At 37.7% G+C, this 22,516-nt stretch overlaps 1 protein-coding gene across 2 annotated transcripts in view; it reads right to left on the bottom strand.

Annotated features, from left to right (window-relative positions):
• Positions 1–5,009: 5,009 nt before the first annotated feature.
• The window catches only part of LOC128645566 (keratin, type I cytoskeletal 42), a 113,485-nt gene continuing 95,978 nt past the window's right edge, over positions 5,010–22,516 (bottom strand). For both annotated transcript variants that reach the window (XM_053698642.1, XM_053698632.1), the window contains 4 exons: positions 21,184–21,309; positions 11,892–12,112; positions 9,393–9,421; positions 5,010–5,180 (listed from right to left, as the gene is read on the bottom strand). In XM_053698642.1, coding sequence (XP_053554617.1) covers positions 5,083–5,180; positions 9,393–9,421; positions 11,892–12,112; positions 21,184–21,309 — 474 coding nt within the window. In that variant the 3' untranslated portion in view covers positions 5,010–5,082. The remainder of the gene's footprint in view (positions 5,181–9,392; positions 9,422–11,891; positions 12,113–21,183; positions 21,310–22,516) is intronic.

The raw sequence follows: 22,516 nt of genomic DNA on the forward strand, positions 1-22,516 counted from the left end.
AAGAGTCGCTGATGGAAAAGTAGACTGCAGCCTTCTTCCCCCTGATGCAGTATAGGTGTCCCCAGGATTTGGATGGGAAGTTGGACCATCTAGAAAGATGAAACTCAAGGTCACCAGTGTCACACAGCAGCTGATGTGCATGGTGACAACTGGTAGTCGTGCGCATCCAAAGTCTTAAATAATCTTATTAGGAAGAAGGCCATCATTTCTTGTTGTAGAAGTCCATATTATGGCAAAATATAGATCAGCTTAGCAAAGAGAAAAGATATAAACTTAGTAGAGATAATTTGGAATGAGTTAAACTGAAGAGTAAAAAACAGCCAACATGTAGGAAGAAAATATAAGAACTCCTTCAAGACTGTTTGAAAAATATCATGAGCAAAGCTTTTAGCAAGGCAAAGTTGGGCTACTTTGAAGAATCTACAATATCAAACAGTTTCATTTAACCTTTTTTTTGGTCATTGCACATGAATAGGTGTTCCCTACATGTAAAAATGCATCTTTAAGCTATATTTTTACACATGTTGTTAAAATGATTATTCTTGTATGTATATAAAGTGTCTGTATATATAAATACAATTATATATGTATAAATGCATAAATATTGCTGAGTGTATCTTTGTTATATATACTCACATTGTTAAAATGATTCTTTCTTGTACCAGCGAGCAATTGTTTGTGTTTAAAATGCTACCAATTGAGCTCTTGCTACTGCAAATAATGATAATAATCTCTAATAAAGCACATGTACGCATGCGTGAAATGCATCGGTTAAATAGGAGCACACTACTATATCAGATATATATCAGACATGACCCACGAAATGTCCTTGAAGTTGCACAATAATGGGTTAAATGCCCTAAAGGATTTCAGCTGTCACTTAAGTGCTAATTCATATTGTGAGTTTGTTTGCCTAATTTAAATGTTGTATATTATAAAACATTTTACATTATATCTATCATGTCTTACATGTCCATTAATTGGAGCAGATGTTTAAAAAAAATAAGTTAAACGCTTTCTATAAATGTATGCTATGCTCAGCATGTCCTTGTTTATATCTAAAGCAAATTATATATATATATATATATATATATATATATATATATATATATATAATAAACAATTTCCAGTTCAGCCCACCGATAGACAGCTCGCCTGGGTGCAATGATACAGCATCAAATACTATACTAAGGGCAGATAGTTGCCATCCCCCAGCCCTACTAAAAGGCATAGTAAAATCACAATGCATAAGAACAATGCGTAATAACTCTAATGCCGAAACTGGGGTCTTCCAATTGAAAGGAGTGGGTGAGAGGTTCCAGCAGAGGGGATATAAGATCCCGGTAATTCAAGACGCTATGGAATCCGCTTCAACATTAACACAGACGGATTTGATTCTACCTAAACCCAAAAGGGACACAAGTGATAAGCTCATTATGTCCACCACTTTCACTCCAGCGACAAATAATGTTGGCCAGATTCTTCGCCAACACTGGCCAATTATGTCTTCAGACCCTAAGCTCACATTCACTCACAATTTACAACCTATGGTTGGGTTCAAGAGGGGGACTAATCTTAAGGATCTATTGGTGAAAACGGACCCCAAGCAGTGTTACTTGACAGGGAACAAAAGGAATATCAAGGGATCTTATCGCTGTTTGGGCTGCACAACATGTAATGGCCTAGTGGGTACCAAAGTATTCCATCATCCACACACAAATCGAACATTTTCTATCAGGCACTCTATTATGTGCACTACTACTCACGTAATATATCTATTATTTTGCCCATGTTCCTGTTTCTATGTAGGGAAAACATCTGGCACACTCCGTGAGCGTATGGCAAATTATCGCCACGCCATAAGGACTGCACTCAAACAAGGAGATTCTGAGCAGCCAGTGGCGCGACATTGCGCCAAAATGGGACATTCAGTGTCTTCCATCCGTTATATTCTAGTTGTTCACATACCCCCATTGGATCGGGGGGGTGACCGGAACAAGCAACTTCTGAAACGCGAGGCCCAGTGGATGTTTAGACTGGGCACGATACAACCAGGCGGCTTGAATACCATGCCGGACTTTAAGAGCCTTTTGTGATCAATAATTGGGGTGCCACATACTTGGGGTATGTCAGGTGGACACTGTGGCTCCGTTTTTGTTACACATTTCATTTGCCCCTATTTTTAGGGGGAATTGATGTGTACCTAACGGCACGGTGCAGGGGTGACATCTGTCTCCATCTTCTCCGTGGAAGCCTGGTCTGCCCTGTGCAATTACCCACTGTTCAAACACGCACCACCAGTCTTATAGCAGATATGATCACTACTATACCCACTTGGAGAAATTTCTAATGTTGGGACTTTATATATGAGCTACATGTCCTTATTACCATTATCCTTTCTATCTTGCCATATTGGTGGCTTTGCTGCCATGTTTGAGGCTATAAATACAAAATAAGGTTACTAACCTTGTATATCTTCCCAGCCATTATATATATTCATCTGCATCTATATTTGGGCTGATGTATGTTATAACCGGCCGATGGCTACATTTACTATATATGAACAGGATGTGATGCCCCAGCTGTACAGTTTATAATTCATACAGCCCTACAATATCCCACATATTCCTTTCATCATATATTCCTCTCATTATATGCATCTATCTGTTCGCATATTGATTGAAGTAATATTCATGCCAACTGTCAGTTGGTCCAAGTTACCCTCATACCATATTGATGTCACACTCTAATTTTTTCCATCCATATTTGCAGCATTCCATTTGTTTCTTATTTAGAAAATGTCATTCCAACCACATGTACTGATACATAGTCCAATTGTTATTTTAATAGTAATGAGCATATTCAGCATGAATATATGTTGTTTTGCACATTAAGAAAATCTTCGTTCTATCAAGTTGGTATTTTGTTTTAAACTTAACACAGGTAATGACACCTGTGGGTAATCTACATTGTATACAATTACCTTGGTTACTGTCACCATGCCAACTGATGCACAAACACTATCAAATATTTATTTGACACATTTTTAGGTATTTGTGGCAATGTTCCACATGTTTGTCTATATGAAGTTCTCTACACTAGTATGTCACATAAGAATGTTCAAACATGTAGATTGAATAAGTTTATGAATAAGTTTATGATTGTATATTGGGACCGAAAACCGGAAGTGATGTAATGAAACTTCCGGTTTCGGACAGCACTGTGGAACGCAAAATGCGTTCCGAGCTCGAAATATTGGCGCACTTTTTTGGAGAGGCACTAAGGTTGGTGTGATTTAATTTGTATGAAACACTATAAATGAGTTGTATTTTGTCTATTATGTATGCTGATGAAGGGGTTGTGAACCCCGAAAACGTTCCATTAAATTGTTTTTTTGAAGAAGTCCTGAGAGTGCATTCTCTTGTTTCTTATATATATATATATATATATATATATATATATACACACATACATACAGTGGGGCATATTTATCAAGCTCTGTATGGAGCTTGATGCACCGTGTTTCTGGTGAGCCTGTAGGCTCGCCAGAAACAGCAGTTATGAAGCAGCGGTCACAAAGACCTCTGCTCCATAACCTGTCTGCCTGCCCTGAGCAGGCGGACAGACATCGCCGGAAATTGACACCCCCCTGCTGGCGGCCGCGAGTTTGCAGGGGGCAGCGTTGCACCAGCAGCTCTTGTGAGCTGCTGGTGCAATGCTGAATACGGCAAGCGTATTGCTCGCCGTATTTAGCGAGGTCTGGCGGACCTGATCCGCACTGTCGGATCAGGCTCCCCAGACCTTGATAAATAGGGGCCTGAATCTCACAAAAGTGAGTACACCCCTCACATGTTTGTAAATATTTTATTATATCTTTTCATGTGACAACACTGAATAAATGACACTTTGCTACAATGTAAAGTAGTGAGAGTACAGCCTGTGTAACAGTGTAATCCTGATGTGCACTAACTTCAAAACTTTGGATATAGCAACCATGTTAACTTCTCCTCTTAGACTTCAATGGAGCACGTTGAAGAAAAAAAAAACAACACTTATCGATCGCATGCTATCTTGACACCGCATTAGACCAACATCGCTAAACCAGAAGGTAGTTATAAATATTTTACATTCCAATGCTCTTCACAGAGAAGAACATTTTCTTTTTATTTATATACACAGTATCCCACAAAATTGAGTACACCCCTCAATATTTTATTATATCTTTTCATGTGACAACACTGAAGAAATGACCAATCATGAACAACTAAAAATGGCGCTTCACTGTTTATGTTTTTTTATATCAGGTGCAAAAGACAATGAACCTATATACAGGAAGAAAACTCTTTATTCAAACTGCTTGGGGACGGAAAAGGTTTGGGTTTCAGAATAGTTTGGATAATGTAATATTTGCAGCTGTAAAATGTGTTTGTAGAGGGGGGTGGAACCAAATGTCTTTATGTCATTTAGGCAATATTTACATATCATTATACACAGTCCCAGTTCAGTCCTGATTATACAGCTCATATTTGCAATCTAAAGGTAGTTTTATATCATTGTTATTACTTTTATATACATAATACCCTCTGAAAGATAGTACAGCATTGTTTTTAGAAATCTAATACTTGTTCTAAATAAATATAGACTATTATTTGCATTTAGGACACAAAAAACTAACAAAAAAGTCACAGGCAGAGAAAAATAGTAATTTATGATAATTTTATTTAAAAAAATATTAGTTAAAATTTTGGATATCAGAATAAGTTTGGATTTTCCGGATTTGGGGATTTGAACCAGAAGTTGAGATTGTATGGCAAGAAACTATACTATAATACCGAAAGAGAGAGGGGTCTAGGAACAGAAGAGAAACAATACTTTATTAAAAGCCCAGTACACTAATTTAGACTAAAAGTCTAACTTATCGTAGTTTCCTTTTAGGAACATTCATGTCAGTAATTAAGATAATGATCTTTTGTTGTACTATTATGCACAATGAAAACTGAGACAGCAGATGCAATTAAAGATTTTTATTCAGTGTTTATATTGTGTTTTCTGTATTTATATCCAGGCAACGCATGTGTCTTCCTACAGCTTTTCTTCTACTTCTTTAACTTGAGAAGACACTACTTTACCATCAACCATCTCTTCTACAATTGTCTTTATCTTACGGCTTCTGCTTTGTTCTGGAATGAGACAAACAATTAGATTAGTTTATACTGTGTGAATAAAAGTCTGAAGTCATCACTCACCATTAAAGGGACATGAAACCCAATTTTTCTTTGTAATTTACTTCTATTATCTAATCTGTTTCATTCTCTTGGTATCATTTGTTGAATGAGCAGCAATGCACTAATGGTTTCTAACTGAACTCATGGGTGAGCCAATCACAATTGAGATATATATGCAGCCACCAATCAAAAGCCAGGACCTAGGTTCTCTGCTGCTCACAAGCTTGCCTAGATAAACCTTTCAGCAAAGGATAACAAGGGAAGGAAGCAAATTAAATAATAGAAGTAAATTGGAATGATGTTTAAAATTGTATTCTCTATTTGAATCATTAAATAAAAATGCTGGGTTTCATGTCCCTTTAATAAACTCAGCAGCGAAACCACAGGTTCCTGAATGATTTGCTTTTTTAGCACATTTCTATCTATCTATCTATCTATCTATCTATCTATCTATCTATCTATCTATCTATCTTTGTTTCTAATAATAAACAACAATAATTGTATTGTTAATGTTGTATTCTGTATTTTGTGTGATTGCTATATATTGATTGCCACTATCCTTTTTGATACTGTTCTCCCCTATTTGAGCCCAGTTTTCTATAAATTATTACATCTAGGACTATTCAATTCATGTTCTCTAATTCCCATACACCACTAAAAAATACCTAAACACGCCTTACTCCTCAGAGTATCACCCTAACTCCATTTACCACCTCCCTGACCCAGCCCATGGAACTATCTGAGCAACCTGACTGCACCCCTAAACCACTTTAAACTCCATTAGTTTTAAAAAGATAAAACTTTTGTTATTGCGGTCCTTTGATTCATCTGAATATTAGTGTAATATTTTATTTTTAACAAATATTAGTTCAACCATTATTGCCTATTGGAGAAATAAAACAAACAAAACAAAAAACTTTAAGAAAGCAGTTTTTCATACAATCTTCTTCATTTAAATGCATTTGTAAGACTGTAATGTGGGAAACAGAACTCACATAGCGCATCACATACTGTAATATGGGAAACCGAACTCATGTAGACACTGGGCACAAGCAGGCTGAACTTGGCAATTAGAGAGCAGTAAACATTGGACACAGCTAGTCTAGGTTTTGGAGTCAGAGAGGCCTAGTAGTCACTGGGCACAGGCAGGTTGAAATTTTCAGTCAGAGAGAAATTGGCAGCAGTAGACACATGGAGGCCAATTTATCATAGGTCTTGCGGACCTGATCCGACAGTGCGGATCAGGTCCGCAAGACCTCGCTGAATGCAGAGAGCAATACGCTCTCCGTATTCAGCATTGCACCAGCAGCTCTTGTGAGCTGCTGGTGCAACGCCGCCCCCTGCAGACTCGCGGCCAATCTGGTGATTCCTGTCCGCCTCATCAGAGCAGGTGGACAGGGTTATGGAGCAGCTCGCCAGAAACACGGGGTGTCAAGCTCCATTCAGAGCTTGATAGATAGGCCCCTTAGAACAGGCAGGGTGAACTTGGCAGTCAGAGAGACATGGACAGCAGTAAGCACTGGGCAAAGCAAACGCTGGACTTTCCATTCAGTGAGTTATGGGCAGCAGTAGACAATGGGACCTGGCAGGCTAAATGTGACAGTCACAGAAACATTGGTGGCAGAAGACACTTGGCACAGGCAGGCTGAACTTGGCATTGAGAGAGATATTAGAAGTAGTAGGCAAAGGGCATAGGTATGGCAGAATGGCACTGGTAGAGTGGCAGAAGAGAGTAGGCCCAGTGGCACTAGTAAACTGCCTGTAATTTGGTGGCAGCACTAGGCATGATGGAATGGGCAGAGTGGCAATATGTTAATAGCAGCAATAGGCAGGATGGAACTTGCAGTATGACAGTCTGAGCAATAGGTCAAATGGAACTGGCTGTAAGAGAATGGCAGCAGTAGGTAGTTTTAGAATTTACCAGAAGTACAGACAGAGGTGTTACAAAAATACCAGTACAATCAGAAGGGTATACAAGCTTGGGAAAGTTACATTTTAAAAAGGTAATTTACTCCACTAGGTGTGGTGAGAGCTGTGACCTCTGTGGGTTTAGGATATCCCCTGTCACAGAGAAAACTATCTTGCTCTGGACACTGGTGGGTGGGCAGGAAAGCAGCTCTTGGGAAACTAAGATAAATCTAGGACATAAACAACTTTTTTGAGCTTAATAACTCAAAGGTACTTTAAAAGGTGGCAATGTAGCTCCTGAAAGATATACTTTGATTCTTTAAGAGGTGTTACTCTCACATGTTGGTGCTGTGCTGCTTCCTACCAGAGGAATAGGAGCTTCAACTCAAAAAATTGCTGTTTGATCTTGCCTGCTTGGGGCACCACCACTGTGGACAGCTGACACACATGTGGAAAACAGTTGTGTCCAGCTGCTTCTGCCACTTCCAAGCAATTTCTGCTACCTCCAACTTCTGTGTACTTTATTATACCCATTTGCCACTGGGTCTTGAGTACTCTTCCAACTAGCCTGCCCTGCCACAATTCCAAGGTTTTGTTATGGACTACCGGCTTGCCCTAAATTCTCGGGTCACATATGGCGGCTAACATATACTCTTGCGTGCTGTTCTGCATTACTCACATGTGACCTTGACGTTGTCTAGAAAGGCATCCATTTTGTGTATAAGGTGGGTGAATAGAGGGATTAAATGCCACAGGCTTGCAGTGGCCTGACTTAAATTTTCTGTCTCATCCCTGAATGGTTTTGGAACTGCCACTACCTGGCCTATTGCTGCCTATTCTTCCCTATAAAGTAGACATGTCACCTATATTCTGTTCAGAGAACAGGGAATGTAGTACCATTTGCTGCTCCAGGATACACTCCATCATCTCTAAGGTAGAGTTCCACCGACAACTACATCTTGTCAGAGATGGTGCTGAAGTAGGCCGTCCAGTATTTGCCTAGTTTAATCACTACAGTGGAAGTGCAAAGAAACACTATGACACCACTTTTTTATACTAGACATCCTGCCACTGCTTTGTGTGACACCACTGGGAAGAGCAGCTCTCACCACTAGATGTAAAATATGTGCAGTGCATGTCAATAAAATCCTGTCTCTTATTACTATCATACTGCCATATTTGTACCACTATCGCTCACCACAAACCCCATATTCTATTTATGTGCCTGCTTCTTCTCCAACTGAGTGTTCCATCATCTTTCTAAGAGCTGCCAAAATATTTGCTGAGGTGTGCTGCATATCCAAAATCTCAGCGTGGAGAAAAAAAGACTCTATGACCACCACTACTGCCACTCGTGTCATGTGATTGCTGCTGCATCATCACAGACATTTGGCTACCACCAGTATGCTGTTAAAGAAAGGAAGGCATGTTGTGCTCTAGGGACCGTCCATATATCTGTAGGGAAGTGCACAATCTGTCAAAATGACTTGGAAAGCTCCTCCTTTAACAGTGACACACATGAACAATAGAGATAATGGACAACTTGCCTGCTAATGTGGTTTTTGAAGACAAGTGGTTATTGGGATCCAAAGCTTGGATTAGCTGCCTGATGGTTTCCCCTTCTATCATGGGGAAGGAAGCTCCTGCAAGTGCAATAAGCTACTCCTACTCAATGTGCAGCCACTCTGCTCCAACTGCTACTGCGCTATGGTGTGTACGAAGGTGCTGGTTCATGCCTGAGCTAGTCAGGTGTCCCAAAACTTGCCCCTGCTGATCAACTTCCTACACAGCTTGCACTTGCATATTTAATATTATTATATAATATATCTTTATCTTATAATTAGGCCCCGTGATTAGTAATGCCATGGAAAACCGGGGCTTCTATCAACTAAAAAGGAATGGAGCGCAGATTGCAATATGACCTTGCGCAACATTTGTTTATTTGTTCATTATCCGTTTAGTTAATTCTTTTAAATAAATTTAATAAAAACTAAATATTAGTTTGTTTTCTAAATTGGTTTAACAACAAACGCACATATATAATTTTTATAGATATATTCTGTGATGAGCTTTTCAGTTGTAATAGAGTATAAAAAATGATGGTTCTCTAAAAGAAAACAATATATTATACTTGTATCTATTGAAACAATATGTGTGTATATAAAATAGTCATTTTATTTCATTCTAGTTCATGTTTATTTATTTGCAATTCAATTTTAGTCTTTTTTATGATAAAGGAAGTATAATACTTTTGCTTACCTCTCAGTTTTTCTTCTAGTTCAGCAAAGCTGTAAAGTAAACAGAATATTACACCATTAAAATTGAAACCTTCAAGATTAATTATCAGATTTTGCATAGCCTTTATTAAATGCACATGTTATGAGGCACAAGCTGCTACTGAGCATTTACAAGAATTCACAGTTTATATGTTTAGGTTAGTGATTGGCTGATGGCTTGATACAAGGGCACACAAATTAAAGGTCATTTTGGAAAATTGCTTGAAAAATCTAATGCTCATATAAAATTCAGAGTAAGAGTTATTGTATTCTATGTTTTACTATGCATTTTTTAATTATGCAATTTACTGTGTTTAGTGGCCCTAAATGGGACATAAGCCCAAAAAATGTATTTCATGATTCAGATAGAGAATTAAATTTTAAACAACTTTTCAATTTACTGCTATTATTTAACTTGTTTCCTTCTCTTGTTATCTTTTGCTGAAAGGTTTATCTAGGCAAGCTCAGGAGCAGCAAAGAACCTAGGTTCTAGCTGCTGATTGGTGGCTGCATATTTATGTTGATTGTCATTTGCTCACCCGTGTGCTGAGTTAGAAACCAGTAGTGCATTGCTGCTCCTTCAACAAACGATGCCAAGAGAATGAAACAAATTAGATAATAGAAGTAAATTTGAAAGTTGTTTAAAGTTGTATTCCCTATCTGAATCATGAAATAAACATTTTGTGTTTCATGTCCATTTAAGACAAGGGTTCCTCTTTTAAAAACTAATATAGTTCTGACTAAAAATTAAAAACAGATTATTTGCTAAAGAGAAATAAAAAATAAGCCTGTTTGATATTAGACTTGTGCAGTAGGAATGGGTGAATGAGCTGAAAGAATAATTTGTTTGGCAGAGCAAATAGTTCTGTGGACATTCGTTTTGGACAATAAAATGTTGATAAGAATGAAAATCCATTAAAATTCGGTAATCAAATGTTACTTTCGTTTTAAAATGTTCATAATTAAGTCAAATATCCACATTCGAAATCTCGAATGTAACATTTGATTTAACAAATACTATTCAGAAGTTCAATAGTTCATGGGAATTTAGTAAATTGATACATAATAGATACAAATATATCAAACTGAATGTTTCTATTTCGAATATTGCATAATTTGAATATTACATTTAAAGAAAGCATTAGAAATACTATTACTTTAAACGAATGTTAAAATGTTGTGCAAACATTCAAAATTTGAAACGAATGAAAATATGTTAAAATTCATTTCATTTTCCTAATGTTGCAAAACATTCGCCCCTCCTCATAGTAAAGTGGCAAAAGATTAGTTTTGGATGGAACGAATATTCAGAAAAAATTGTTTTCCGAATATTCATCTGCTGCACTATTCGTTATTTTTTTTAATTTAAAAAAAACAATGAATACTGAATATTCAGGGAACATTTATATTAATTTTCATTAAAACAAATGTAAATGTTCCTTTGTTACTAGTGAAAAAGTTCACCTGTAGCCTTATACTTACCTACAGCCTACTGGAGAGGTGCGCTAATCCCAATCCTTCTTCACAGGCTTAGCGAGGCAGATCCCAGAGCACTTAAAGTGTCAGTAAACTTTAAAAATAATGTTATATAATTCTGCACATAGTGCAGAATTATATAACATTATATTAGCCAAACATTTATAAAACATAATATACCCTATTAATTTTTTTTAAAAAACGCTGTTTTACAGACCCACTCTCTGTACTCTGCTGAGCGGGTCTGTTATATTTACTCAGCGCATCGGGCCAGTTGTATAGTCACAGCCCGGCCCGACCGCGCCATAGCACTAAGTGCAGCTCGCTCCTGCTCTGTCTGACAGCAGGAGCGAGTTGCACTTAGTGCTATGGCGCGGTCGGGCCGGGCTGTGACTATACAGCTGGCCCGATGCGCTGAGTAAATATAACAGACCCGCTCAGCAGAGTACAGAGAGCGGGTCTGTAAAACAGCGTTTTTTAAAAAAAAAATTATAGGGTATATTATGTTTTATAAATGTTTGGCTAATATAATGTTATATAATTCTGCACTATGTGCAGAATTATATAACATTATTTTTAAGGTTTAATGTCCCTTTAAGGACCTTCTACTTTAGAGCAGACTCTGGGATCCACCACTCTAAACCTCCAATTAGAAGTGTTGAGATTGAGTGAAGAAGTGTTGAGATTGAGACCGGTCTCCAGTGCACTACAGGTAAGTATTTAATCTTTTAAAGCTAATTTAAAGGAAACAAATGTATACTAATGCATTTTGTTAGTATTTGTTTGTTTCTTTATGTTAGTTAATGCATTAGTTTGGATATTCGTTTCATGAAAACAAAATGAATATCAGTGTTTTTGTCACAAATTTGCATTCATAATGAGAATAATACATATGCCTATTTGCTTTAAATCTTTATGACCACATTCATTTAAAATAGGCAAGAGTTTTAAGTAAATAAGACTTTGTGATTATAATATTCCTGCAAGTATTTAAACCCTCACTCACTTTATATCTTCTCCTTCCAGAAGACGACGGTAAGTGGCAATCTCTTCTTCCAGGCGGATTTTGATGTTCAAGAGTAGCTCATAATCCTGAGAGTGGCGTGACATGTCAGATCGTATTTCAACCAGCTGAGTTTCAAGGTTTGCAATCCTTGACTGTATCTGTGATAGCTGTGCAGCATACTGGGCATTGATGTTATCAAGGGTAGCACTCAATCCATTTTTCTGTAGATTAAAGAAGATACATAAGATGTGTGGGGCTTTCTATAGTTAATGTAGTTAACTATTTCATTAACTTTAACCTGATTTGTGATTTTGTTTAAATGTTATAATCAGTCTAACATACTAATAAACATGAAATATTTAATAAGTTGGCTGAGTATGTTTTGCTTTCTTATAGGTCTGAGAAAACCCCACAAAAAAGCATCTCTCCTACAGTTTTTTCCTCGTTTCTTTTTTTTTTTAATGTCATCTTTTTATTTAAGCATATAATTCAACAGGTACAATAGTTTAAAGTAAAACAGGCAACACAAATGTAGAAATGATAAAATAATAACAGTTGCAAGTTAACTCAACCATTGTACAGTGTACAGGTGTAATGGGTTAAGTATCTGCCTCAAATTAGTTTTCTATTGGTAAGATTTGAATAGTTTAGAGTGAGATAAAGGGTTCAGTCCCCTAGGAAGGGTTAGGGAGTGTTGTAGTATAAGATTGATCATTTCAGGTGTGTCGTGATGGGTATATATGTGTGTATGTATGTGTATGTATATGTATATATATATATATATATATATATATATATATATATATATATATATATATATATATATATATATATATATATATATGTGTATATGTGTATGTATGTGTATATATATATATATATATATATTATATATATATTATGTAATATGGGTAATTTGAATCTCACATATTAAGCATATTGAGGGTAACTTTAAATCTTGTATCAAATGTTTATAATGCAGCATTCCACAAGTTTCTTTTTGTATAAGTTGTAACATATGGTTCCAATATATGATCCTCTCTACAAATGGTTATATGGGCATATTCTGTTATGTGCTATAACAACATTCTTATTTCCTGTGGGCCCCTTATGCAGATGTGAAGTTAACTACGTTTTTTATATATTTCCTGTGACCTCATGTATGACGTATACATCACTATAAATTCTTTGTGTGTTCTTCAAATAAATGGGACTTTTGTGAAAACACTCAGTTGCATGTGTGTGTGATTTCAGTGGTCACCCCAGGGCCCTGAAGAAAACGTGTGCCGCACCCTTATCAGCCAGAGCAGAGCTAAGGAACAAAAGAAGTAACCCTACAAAACTGGTGTCAGAAGTGGGATGAAACAGGGAACTCTCGGAAGGTAAGCTGAACAAAGAGTCCTTTTTATTCTGACCTTTTTTCTCTTACCACGAGACCCCTTAAGTTTCATTTTACATAGGAATAGTTGGGGAATATATATGTGAATCTTTGGTAGATTCTAAAAGAGGAATAGTAGATTTTTTTGGTAGAAATCAGGTTAAATATATATATGAATCTTTGGTAGATTCTAATAAAATCTTTGATAAAAAAATAAAAAATAAAAAGGGAATAAGATTTCTTTGGTAGAAATCAGGTTATATTAAGTCTGGTTGAAGGGTTAAACCACACATTTTCTTGCTGCTTGCTTTTGAAATATTGCTGTATGGCTAACATTGCTTTAAAGTTATAAGATAAATACTGCATTGTTTATATGAATTCTTATGCTGCTTGCTTTTAAATATGCTGTATGGCAAAATACTGTTTATTTGTATAAAGTGTTAAGGAAGTAAAATACTGCTTATTGTTTAAAGTATTAAGAAAGTAAACTGTTGCTTATATGTATTGCTGTTTCTGAATGTTAGTTAAAATGCTACATTTTTTTCTGGTGAAGGGTGACCTTTGACCTAGAGATAATTAATGCCAGAAACTACTGAAAGGATCAGCAGTTAGCATTGTTGTAAACTTAAGCATTAAGCACAATAACTGTTAACGGAGTACAACCATTCTAGTTAATGTGTTTTTTTGCAAAAAGATTCAATAATTAATTGCTCTTAAAGGTAAAGGTATTGTATTTTTTATTTTTATTATTTTTTATTATTTTTTTTTTATTTATTTTTTTTGTGTTGTATTATATTTTGTTGTAAATGTTTTAAAAGATAAGTTAGGAGTTGAGAATGGGCAAATCCCAGTCTAAACAATTTCCATCACCTAGACCAGGTGAAAATTGTAAAGATTATGTGGGAAGGGTGTCGCCCGATGGGTTTATGTATATTATTCCTTGGGTTCAGAATATGGCAGATTGGACAGAAGCTATGAGAAGCTCTGATCCATTCCCCAGAGAGGGGGATAATGATACATTTCATATGAATATGGTAAAAGGGTTGTGTCTAGGTGATGAAGAGGCATTTCCATGGTATAATGGTGATCCAAGATGGAATATGGATTATATGAAAAAGGGTGGGGAAAATTGGCTGACTGTTGCTCCATACTGGCGATACATTGATATAGATGGGAATAAAAAGAAGGGTAAAAGTGAGAAGCAAAGACAGAAAGCATATTCACCCCCCCCCCCCTGCGCCATATAATGCCCCTCACCTACCTTTGCCATCATATAACAGACTATATCCTAGCCTCCCATCCCCTAGTGACATAGATTTAGAGACTATTGCTATTGCCTCTGCTCAGGTACCCCAGGAATGGACCTTGCCAGGACCTTCTGTAACTCCCCGATACCAGGTCACTAAACCCCCAATTATGCCCAAACCCCCAATTAAGGTTGAACCAGTAACACCTTCCTACCCCCTACAATAACCCCACAATATAAAAGAGGGAATGAAGAAGTAGAGGAGGAGGAGGCAGCTGTACCAGAAGCTAGTATGCCATTTCTTACTGTGGGAGACCAATTAATTATTAAATCTTTGTCCCCGGGTGAATTAAGGGAAATTACTAAGGGAGCCCCAAACCCCCATCAACATCCATCAGCTTGTATTATGTATTTAAAAAGAATGTTACAAGGACAAAACATGACACAGACAGATATAAGAATTATTATTGATGCACTTCTAGACTATGACCCTGAATCAGGTTGGGAGTGGGGTAATGTAAAGAGTATTAGTAAATTGAGTCGAGATCCAACAATTAACTATGCCCTAAACAAACGTGAGGGACTTGATGAAATGTGGACAGAATTAAGTATAGAAATGCATAGAATATGGAAGGATAAACAAAGTATGTCAATTGCACTAGCGTGCAAACAGAATACAAAGGAAATAGTAGTAGAATTTGTTAAGCGTTTTTATAAATGCTGGAAGGAAGAGGCTGGAATGGAATCAGGAGATGCAATGGGCTCTCTGAAGGTCCAGACTTGCATTAGTAATATGCAACCTCAGCTTTCTTTGTTGGTGAAACAACTTGTCTCTGATTGGCCAGAGTTGACTCCAGCAGAATTCTTGAAAAGAATTCATGAAAAAGAAGGGGCAGGTTGTTTTGAAATCAGGAAATTAGAAGGAAAAAAACGCTGCTTTTTATCAAAAGCAGAGTTTACAACATTGTGAACCATTCCAGGCCAGGGAAAGGGATAATACAGGGAGTAATAGAATGTATGTGAGAGGTAAAGGGAGAGCTAGAGGAAGAGCTAGAGGGAATTATACTTCAAACAGAACACATTGTTTTCACTTCTGGGATACAGGGACATTGGAAAAATGAATGCCCAAAACCCCCTAATAATTCTGGCCCCCCTTACAATCCCCGACAGTATAACAGACAGCCTTACATAGCCCCTTCACCCATGGAGGCACCCAAACACAACATACAATGGCCATAGGGCTGCCTAGAAGGTAGCACTCCAATTTTTCCAGTGGTGTCAACAAGTTATCATGAGCAACCGTACTTAGTCCTAGAAGTAGAGGGAGAACCCCTACCATTTCTAGTAGACACAGGAGCTACATGCTCTGCCTTATGCTCAGATATGTATGATGGCATTACTGGAAAATCTGAACCTTCTCTAGGGTTTAATGGAGTGCTGACTCAGACTCGCATCACACCGCCACTTAAAGTTAGGGTACCCTGTACTGGCCAACAACTTTTGCACCCATTTCGTATTATAACTGGGTGTCCCCTTAACCTTTTGGGTCGTGATCTTATGGGTCCCCTTGGTTTGAAAGTAGCTGTCACTAGACAGGGTGGGTTAGACGTGAGTCTAGGGTCCACTAACCTGTGTTTTTTTAATGACATATTGACAGATGTCCCATCCTCTGTATGGGCATCTTCAAAACTTGACGTTGGTTTAGTTCAGTGTACCCCATATAAAGCCAGATTAAAACCTAATACTACTCCAGTGTTTATTAAACAATATCCATTGTCTAGAGAAAAGAAAGAAGGGATAAGACCCATGATAGAGGAATTCCTTAAACAAGGAATCCTCCGTCCAGTAGTTTCTCCCTATAATACCCCAATAAATCCGATCCCAAAGAAAGACAATGAATATAGGTTAGTACAAGACCTAAGGGCAATTAATGAAATAGTAATCCCAATTTCCCCAATAGTCCCAGATGTTACAACCTTACTCACAGCCATTCCACATGATGCCTGTATATTTACAGTCATTGATTTAGCTAACGCATTTTTTTCAGTCCGATTGGACCCTGAGACACAGCTACTTATGGCTTTTTATTATGATGGGCGTCAGCTTACCTGGACACGCCTCCCTCAAGGCTATGTGGCCTCACCTGCGGTCTACTCGCTGGTGCTCCAACATATCTTGCGGTCATGGACTCCCAGCCAAGGTTCCATCCTCCTTCAGTACGTCGATGACCTACTGTTGTGTAGTCCTAACCAGGAGGCTAATACAGTAGATACAATAAGTCTGTTAAAACACCTTGCTGCTGAAGGTCATAAAATAGCAAAACATAAGCTACAAGTAGGAGTGACAAAAGTGGATTACCTTGGTTTTGTGCTTTCCCAAGGCCACCGGTCCATTAGTCCCAAACGAATCCAAGCAATTCAACAGATCCCAAAGCCAGTTACTAGAAAGGACATGCTCACCTTTCTAGGTATGATTAATTATTGCAGACAATGGATTCCTGAGTGCTCCCATCATGATTCCATTCTAAGGCAAGCCACAAAAGGGGATAGCCCTGAACATATACAATGGACCACAGACATGACTAAATCCTACATAGCTCTGAAGACTAGCATTATTAGTGCCCCTGCTTTAGGACTAACTGATTATTGTAAACCATTTCACTTGTATGCGAGGGACAATTGTAAAACCATGGCTGCTGTCTGTGCCCAAGAGCATGGTGGAGGCAATATGCGTCCCGTAGCTTTCTTTTCCAAAGTAGTTGCAATACCGGTACAAGGGATGCCGGCGTGTCTCCGAGCATTGGCGGCTTGCGCCATGGCTGTAGAGATGGTTGAAACAATCACATTAGGCCATCCAATAGTACTACACACTAGTCACCAAGTTTTACATCTTGTAAAAAATGTCACTACCCAACACATGACTTCTCAAAGACTTTCTGGTTATGAATGTATATTACTGAATAATACAAATCTGACTATTAAATATAGTAGTGTATCCTCAGAACCAACTCAAATACTTAGTGCCTTACTTACAGGATCACCAGACTTTCCAACAGATCATGATTGTATAGAGGTAATACACCACATTACCGCACCAAGACCCGACTTGATGGATAAACCTTTTGACCATGCTGATAATGTGTTTGTTGATGGTTCTTGTTCCCGACCTAGTCATGGTATTTATAAGACAGGCTATGCCGTTGTGCAACTACCAGACATTGTTCTAGATGCAGGCCCCATTCCTTATCCTTCTGCACAAGCTGCAGAATTAATAGCACTTACAAAAGCATGTAAATTGTTTGAAAATAAATCTGTTAACATTTACACTGACTCTCGCTATGCTTTTGGGGTTGTGCATGATTTTGGTATGATATGGAAACAACGTGGTTTTGTTTCAGCAGATGGCAAGACCATCTCTCATACAGACCTGATTAATGACCTTTTAGAGGCCATACAACTCCCAAAGGACATATCGATCATACATTGCCGTGCACATACATACAAGTCTGACCCTATTTCCTTGGGTAATGTACTTGCAGATAAAATTGCTAAAGAGGCTGCTTATGTTTCTCATACACCCGGATCCACTATCTGTATGTATGCTGTTTTAGCCCCACCTTCATGTCCTACAGACCATATGCTTCTTGAACTCTAGGGACATGCCACTCCTAGTGACATATCTGGACTACTAATGGGTTAGCTTTAGATGAGAATGGTTTGTTTTCTAAAGAGGGGAAGGTGGGCATACCTGAAAGCAGTGCACCACTCTTTATAGCACAAGCCCATGGTGTTGGACACCTAGGTATAAAACCAACAACTAACTTGTTGAAGCAATCTTTCTACATTAGAGGTATAGGTGATCATTGCAAGGCATATATTAATAGATGTGTATATTGTTTACAGACCAATGCAACCATCCCCAATAAAGCCCAGCATGACCACTTACCCCCACCTACAGCCCCAATTCACACATCTACAAATTGATTTTACACATATTCCAAAAACTGGCACTAAACAATTATATCTGCTTGTAATAGTTGACCAATTTTCTAAGTGGCCAGAAGCTTTTGTTACCCAGAGGGAAGATGCAAAAACAGTCGCTAAAATTTTAGCCACTGAAATAATTCCCAGATTTGGTTGTCCGCTTCAGATTAATTCTGATAACGGTCCAGCATTCATTAGTAAAATCACACATGAGTTAGAAGAATGGTTACAGATTAATTGGAACTTTCACATTCCCTACCATCCTCAAAGCTCAGGGATTGTAGAAAGAATGAATCGCAATATCAAGGAAAAACTTTTAAAGGCAACAGCAGGTACATGGGTTAAATGGCAAAACAATTTACCTGCGATTTTAGCAGAAATCAGAATGACCCCAAATAGGACAACCAGGTGTGTCTCCATTTGAGGTCCTAATGGGTAGAGCATTCCCGACTCCATGGGTAAAAGGCCCACTTATCATTAAAAATGGTGATTTAGATTGTATGAAGGAACAATATGTAAAACAATTGATTGATAAATTGAATGGCATCTATGGTGATGTGTCTTCCCGTTTACCTCTTCCCTCACAGGAACCAACCCATCCTTTCAAGCCTGGAGATCTGGTCTGCATTCGCCAGCTGAATAAAGCAAAGAAAGGAGGTTTCCCGTTCAGCAAGCCAGTCACTGTGATCGCTGTAACCAGGACTGCCGTACTGACTGACGACAAGGACATCTGGATACACGCTTCACGAGTGAAACTCTGTCCAAAGAGAGGAGAAGCGGGTGACAAGCTATCGGTCACCCCTCACAAAGGAGAAGTGGGTGATAAGGTATCGATCACTCCTCACAAAGACCAGGATGACGATCTCAATCATGGATCCAAGACATTCCTGCAAGATCTTCCTTTTCCTAATGGGGATATTGATATTTGTGTATATCCCAATAGTATTAATAATGGCATGTTATTACTCACCTGAAGATGCTGGACACTTTACACCTATTTTGTTTACTATTATTAACATTTTTTAACTGTTACATGTCTTGTACTTTACGAAAGAAAATACCAGGTATGATACAAGATGCAGAAAAAGTTCAACTGCAAAATTTAATTAGAGGTAGACCCAGATAGTTTATATTGTAGGAACATTACAGGTTATGTGATCACGATGTGATCAAAGAGGGGAATGATGGGTATATATGTGTGTATGTATGTGTATGTATATGTATATATATATATATATATATATATATATGTGTATATGTGTATGTATGTGTATATATATATATTATATATATTATGTTATATGGGTAATTTGAATCTCACATATTAAGCATATTGAGGGTAACTTTAAATCTTGTATCAAATGTTTATAATGCAGCATTCCACAAGTTTCTTTTTGTATAAGTTGTAACATATGATTCCAATATATGATCCTCTCTACAAATGGTTATATGGGCATATTCTGTTATGTGCTATAACAACATTCTTATTTCCTGTGGGCCCCTTATGCAGATGTGAAGTTAACTACGTTTTTTATATATTTCCTGTGACCTCATGTATGACGTATACATCACTATAAATTCTTTGTTTGTTCTTCAAATAAATGGGACTTTTGTGAAAACACTCAGTTGCATGTGTGTGTGATTTCAGTGGTCACCCCAGGGCCCTGAAGAAAACGTGTGCCGCACCCTTATCAGCCAGAGCAGAGCTAAGGAACAAAAGAAGTAACCCTACATGTCGGGGAAGGGAAAAAGAAAAATTCCTCATGTTTTTTTAAATAAAAAATAAATACATATTCTATCTTTAATCACAATAGAAACACAGATAGCTTAACTAATTCAAACACTCACACTTCTAATGGATTAGAATGGCATAACAATCTGCATAGTAATTTCTAACTGATTAGAACTTGGGGTCATTTTCTTAAAGAAATTGTCTAAAATCAAAAGACATTGTGAATGACAAAATCATGAATACAATTTTTAAGTTTCTCATAACTTATGTGCTTTATTTTCCCCCTGAATATCATGTCTAACATCTTCTCTGTAGCAATGCTTTTAGAACTGCTGTTGGCAAAGGGGGGGGGGGGGTGGAGAGAAAATGGAATATTGCTGAAAAGGTGAAGCAGGATAAACTAAACAGTAAAAAGAAAATATAAATATTTGCATACTTCCCAACATTTGTGGCTGAGTATGAGGGACACCGGATGTTGATAGGAGCCCGTCACCATTTTGTGGGTGTAGCCATGTTGGGAGGGGAGGTATCATGGGTGGTTAGTGGGTGGGATTGTGGGTGTTTTTGGGTGGTCTGTGAATGTGTTAGGGCAGTTTGTGGGTGTTCCATGGGTGGGGCTAAAGGAAAATCTGCAAAGAGTGACATATGGCTGTCTCAGAGGGACAGAGAATGGAGCTAAGAATCAGGGAGCCTCTCAAATAGGGACAGTTGAGAGCTCTGCATTTGTGAAAACGGATTGGGTAAAAAGACAAAAAGTAATGTAAAATATTTTGGATTTCAGAGAAAGAGAAAAAAAATAAAAAATTAAGAGTGAAGAAAAGTTGTTTCAGCCTTTACAATATTTCTCCTTAATGGTTTGCATTTTTTCTTTACCTTTTAATATCTCTAGTGTAGAATGCTGTGTTAACCTCTTGATTGTCAAATATGTCTGCAATACATGTACAAGTACTTACCTTGCTCAGCTCTGCTTGTAGCTCTATCTCCAGCCCTTGGATACTGCGTTGAAGTTCAACAATTGTGGTCCTGCCTGTCTCTATCTCCTTTGTATTTGTAGTAATAACCACATTTACATCTAGTATCTGGGCAAAACAAAAAATTACAATATTAGAAAATACATATTCAGTGATACACTGGCCTAGATTAAATAAAATTTGTTCTTCAAACTAATATCTCACAGTAAAGTTTTGTTCATTACAGTGTGATAGAATGAGTTATGTCACAGATTTATACCATATTTGTTATTTTATCTATTCCTGCCTATTCCTGCAAAACTGGCTTTCCTTAATTTCTCACAAGATGTATTGCAGTTACTGCCATTTGATTGGTCCCCAGAACAAGGACTGTGATTGGCCAGTAGGGTTTGCACTTAAGTTCCGCTTCTTAAAGGGATAGTAAACGTTCAGAATAATGTTATATAATTCTGCAGACAGTGCGGAATTATATAACATTATTTTAGCGGTAACTTAAAAAATTAAAAGTATTTGCAGATTTTGCAGTCTAAAGTTGGACTCCGCTCCAGGATCTACTGAGTGGTTCTTGGATATCCAAAGCGCTTTGCAGGCTTGCTGGCCAGTCACAGCACGCCTGGTCGCGCTATTGAACTAAATCTAGCTTGCTCCTGCTCTGGTCTAGTAGCGGGCACAAGCTACATTTAGTCCAATAGCGTGACCGGGCGTGCTGTGACTATCCAGCAAGCCCGCAAAGTGCTTAGGACAGGGGTGTCCAAACTTTGCTCTCCAGAGGTTTTGGAACTACATTTACCATGATGCTCAGCTAGATAAAATGCTGGCTGAGCATCATCGGAAATGTAGTTCCAAAACCTCTGGAGAGCAAAGTTTGGACACCCCTGTCTTAGGATATCCAAAACCTGCTCAGTAGATCCTGGAGCGGAGTCCAACTTTAGACTACAAAATCTGCAAATACTTTTTCATTTTTTTTTTTGGTGTTGCTAGGGGTTCTTGTTTGATGTGCAAGATATTAAGTATTGGGCCATTTAACACACCTATAGAAGTCAATGAATATCGGCTAGAAAAGATAGATCAATAGAACCTAAATTAATTGTTAACATTATCAAAAAATTAAACAAATCTTGTTTATGTTTTGAAATTCGAATGTTTGCACAACATTCTAACATTTGTTTAATATAGTATTTCTAATGCTATCTTTAATGCCTTAATGACAAAAATTGTCAGTTAATGACAATGGATGTACCTGGTACGTCCTCGTTGAAAATGAGTGCTGGAAGCAATTGCTATCGCTTCCAGCCACTCTCAGGGTATTGCAGCG

Source organism: Bombina bombina, chromosome 1 (assembly GCF_027579735.1).
Source record: "Bombina bombina isolate aBomBom1 chromosome 1, aBomBom1.pri, whole genome shotgun sequence".
Taxonomy (NCBI): domain Eukaryota; kingdom Metazoa; phylum Chordata; class Amphibia; order Anura; family Bombinatoridae; genus Bombina; species Bombina bombina.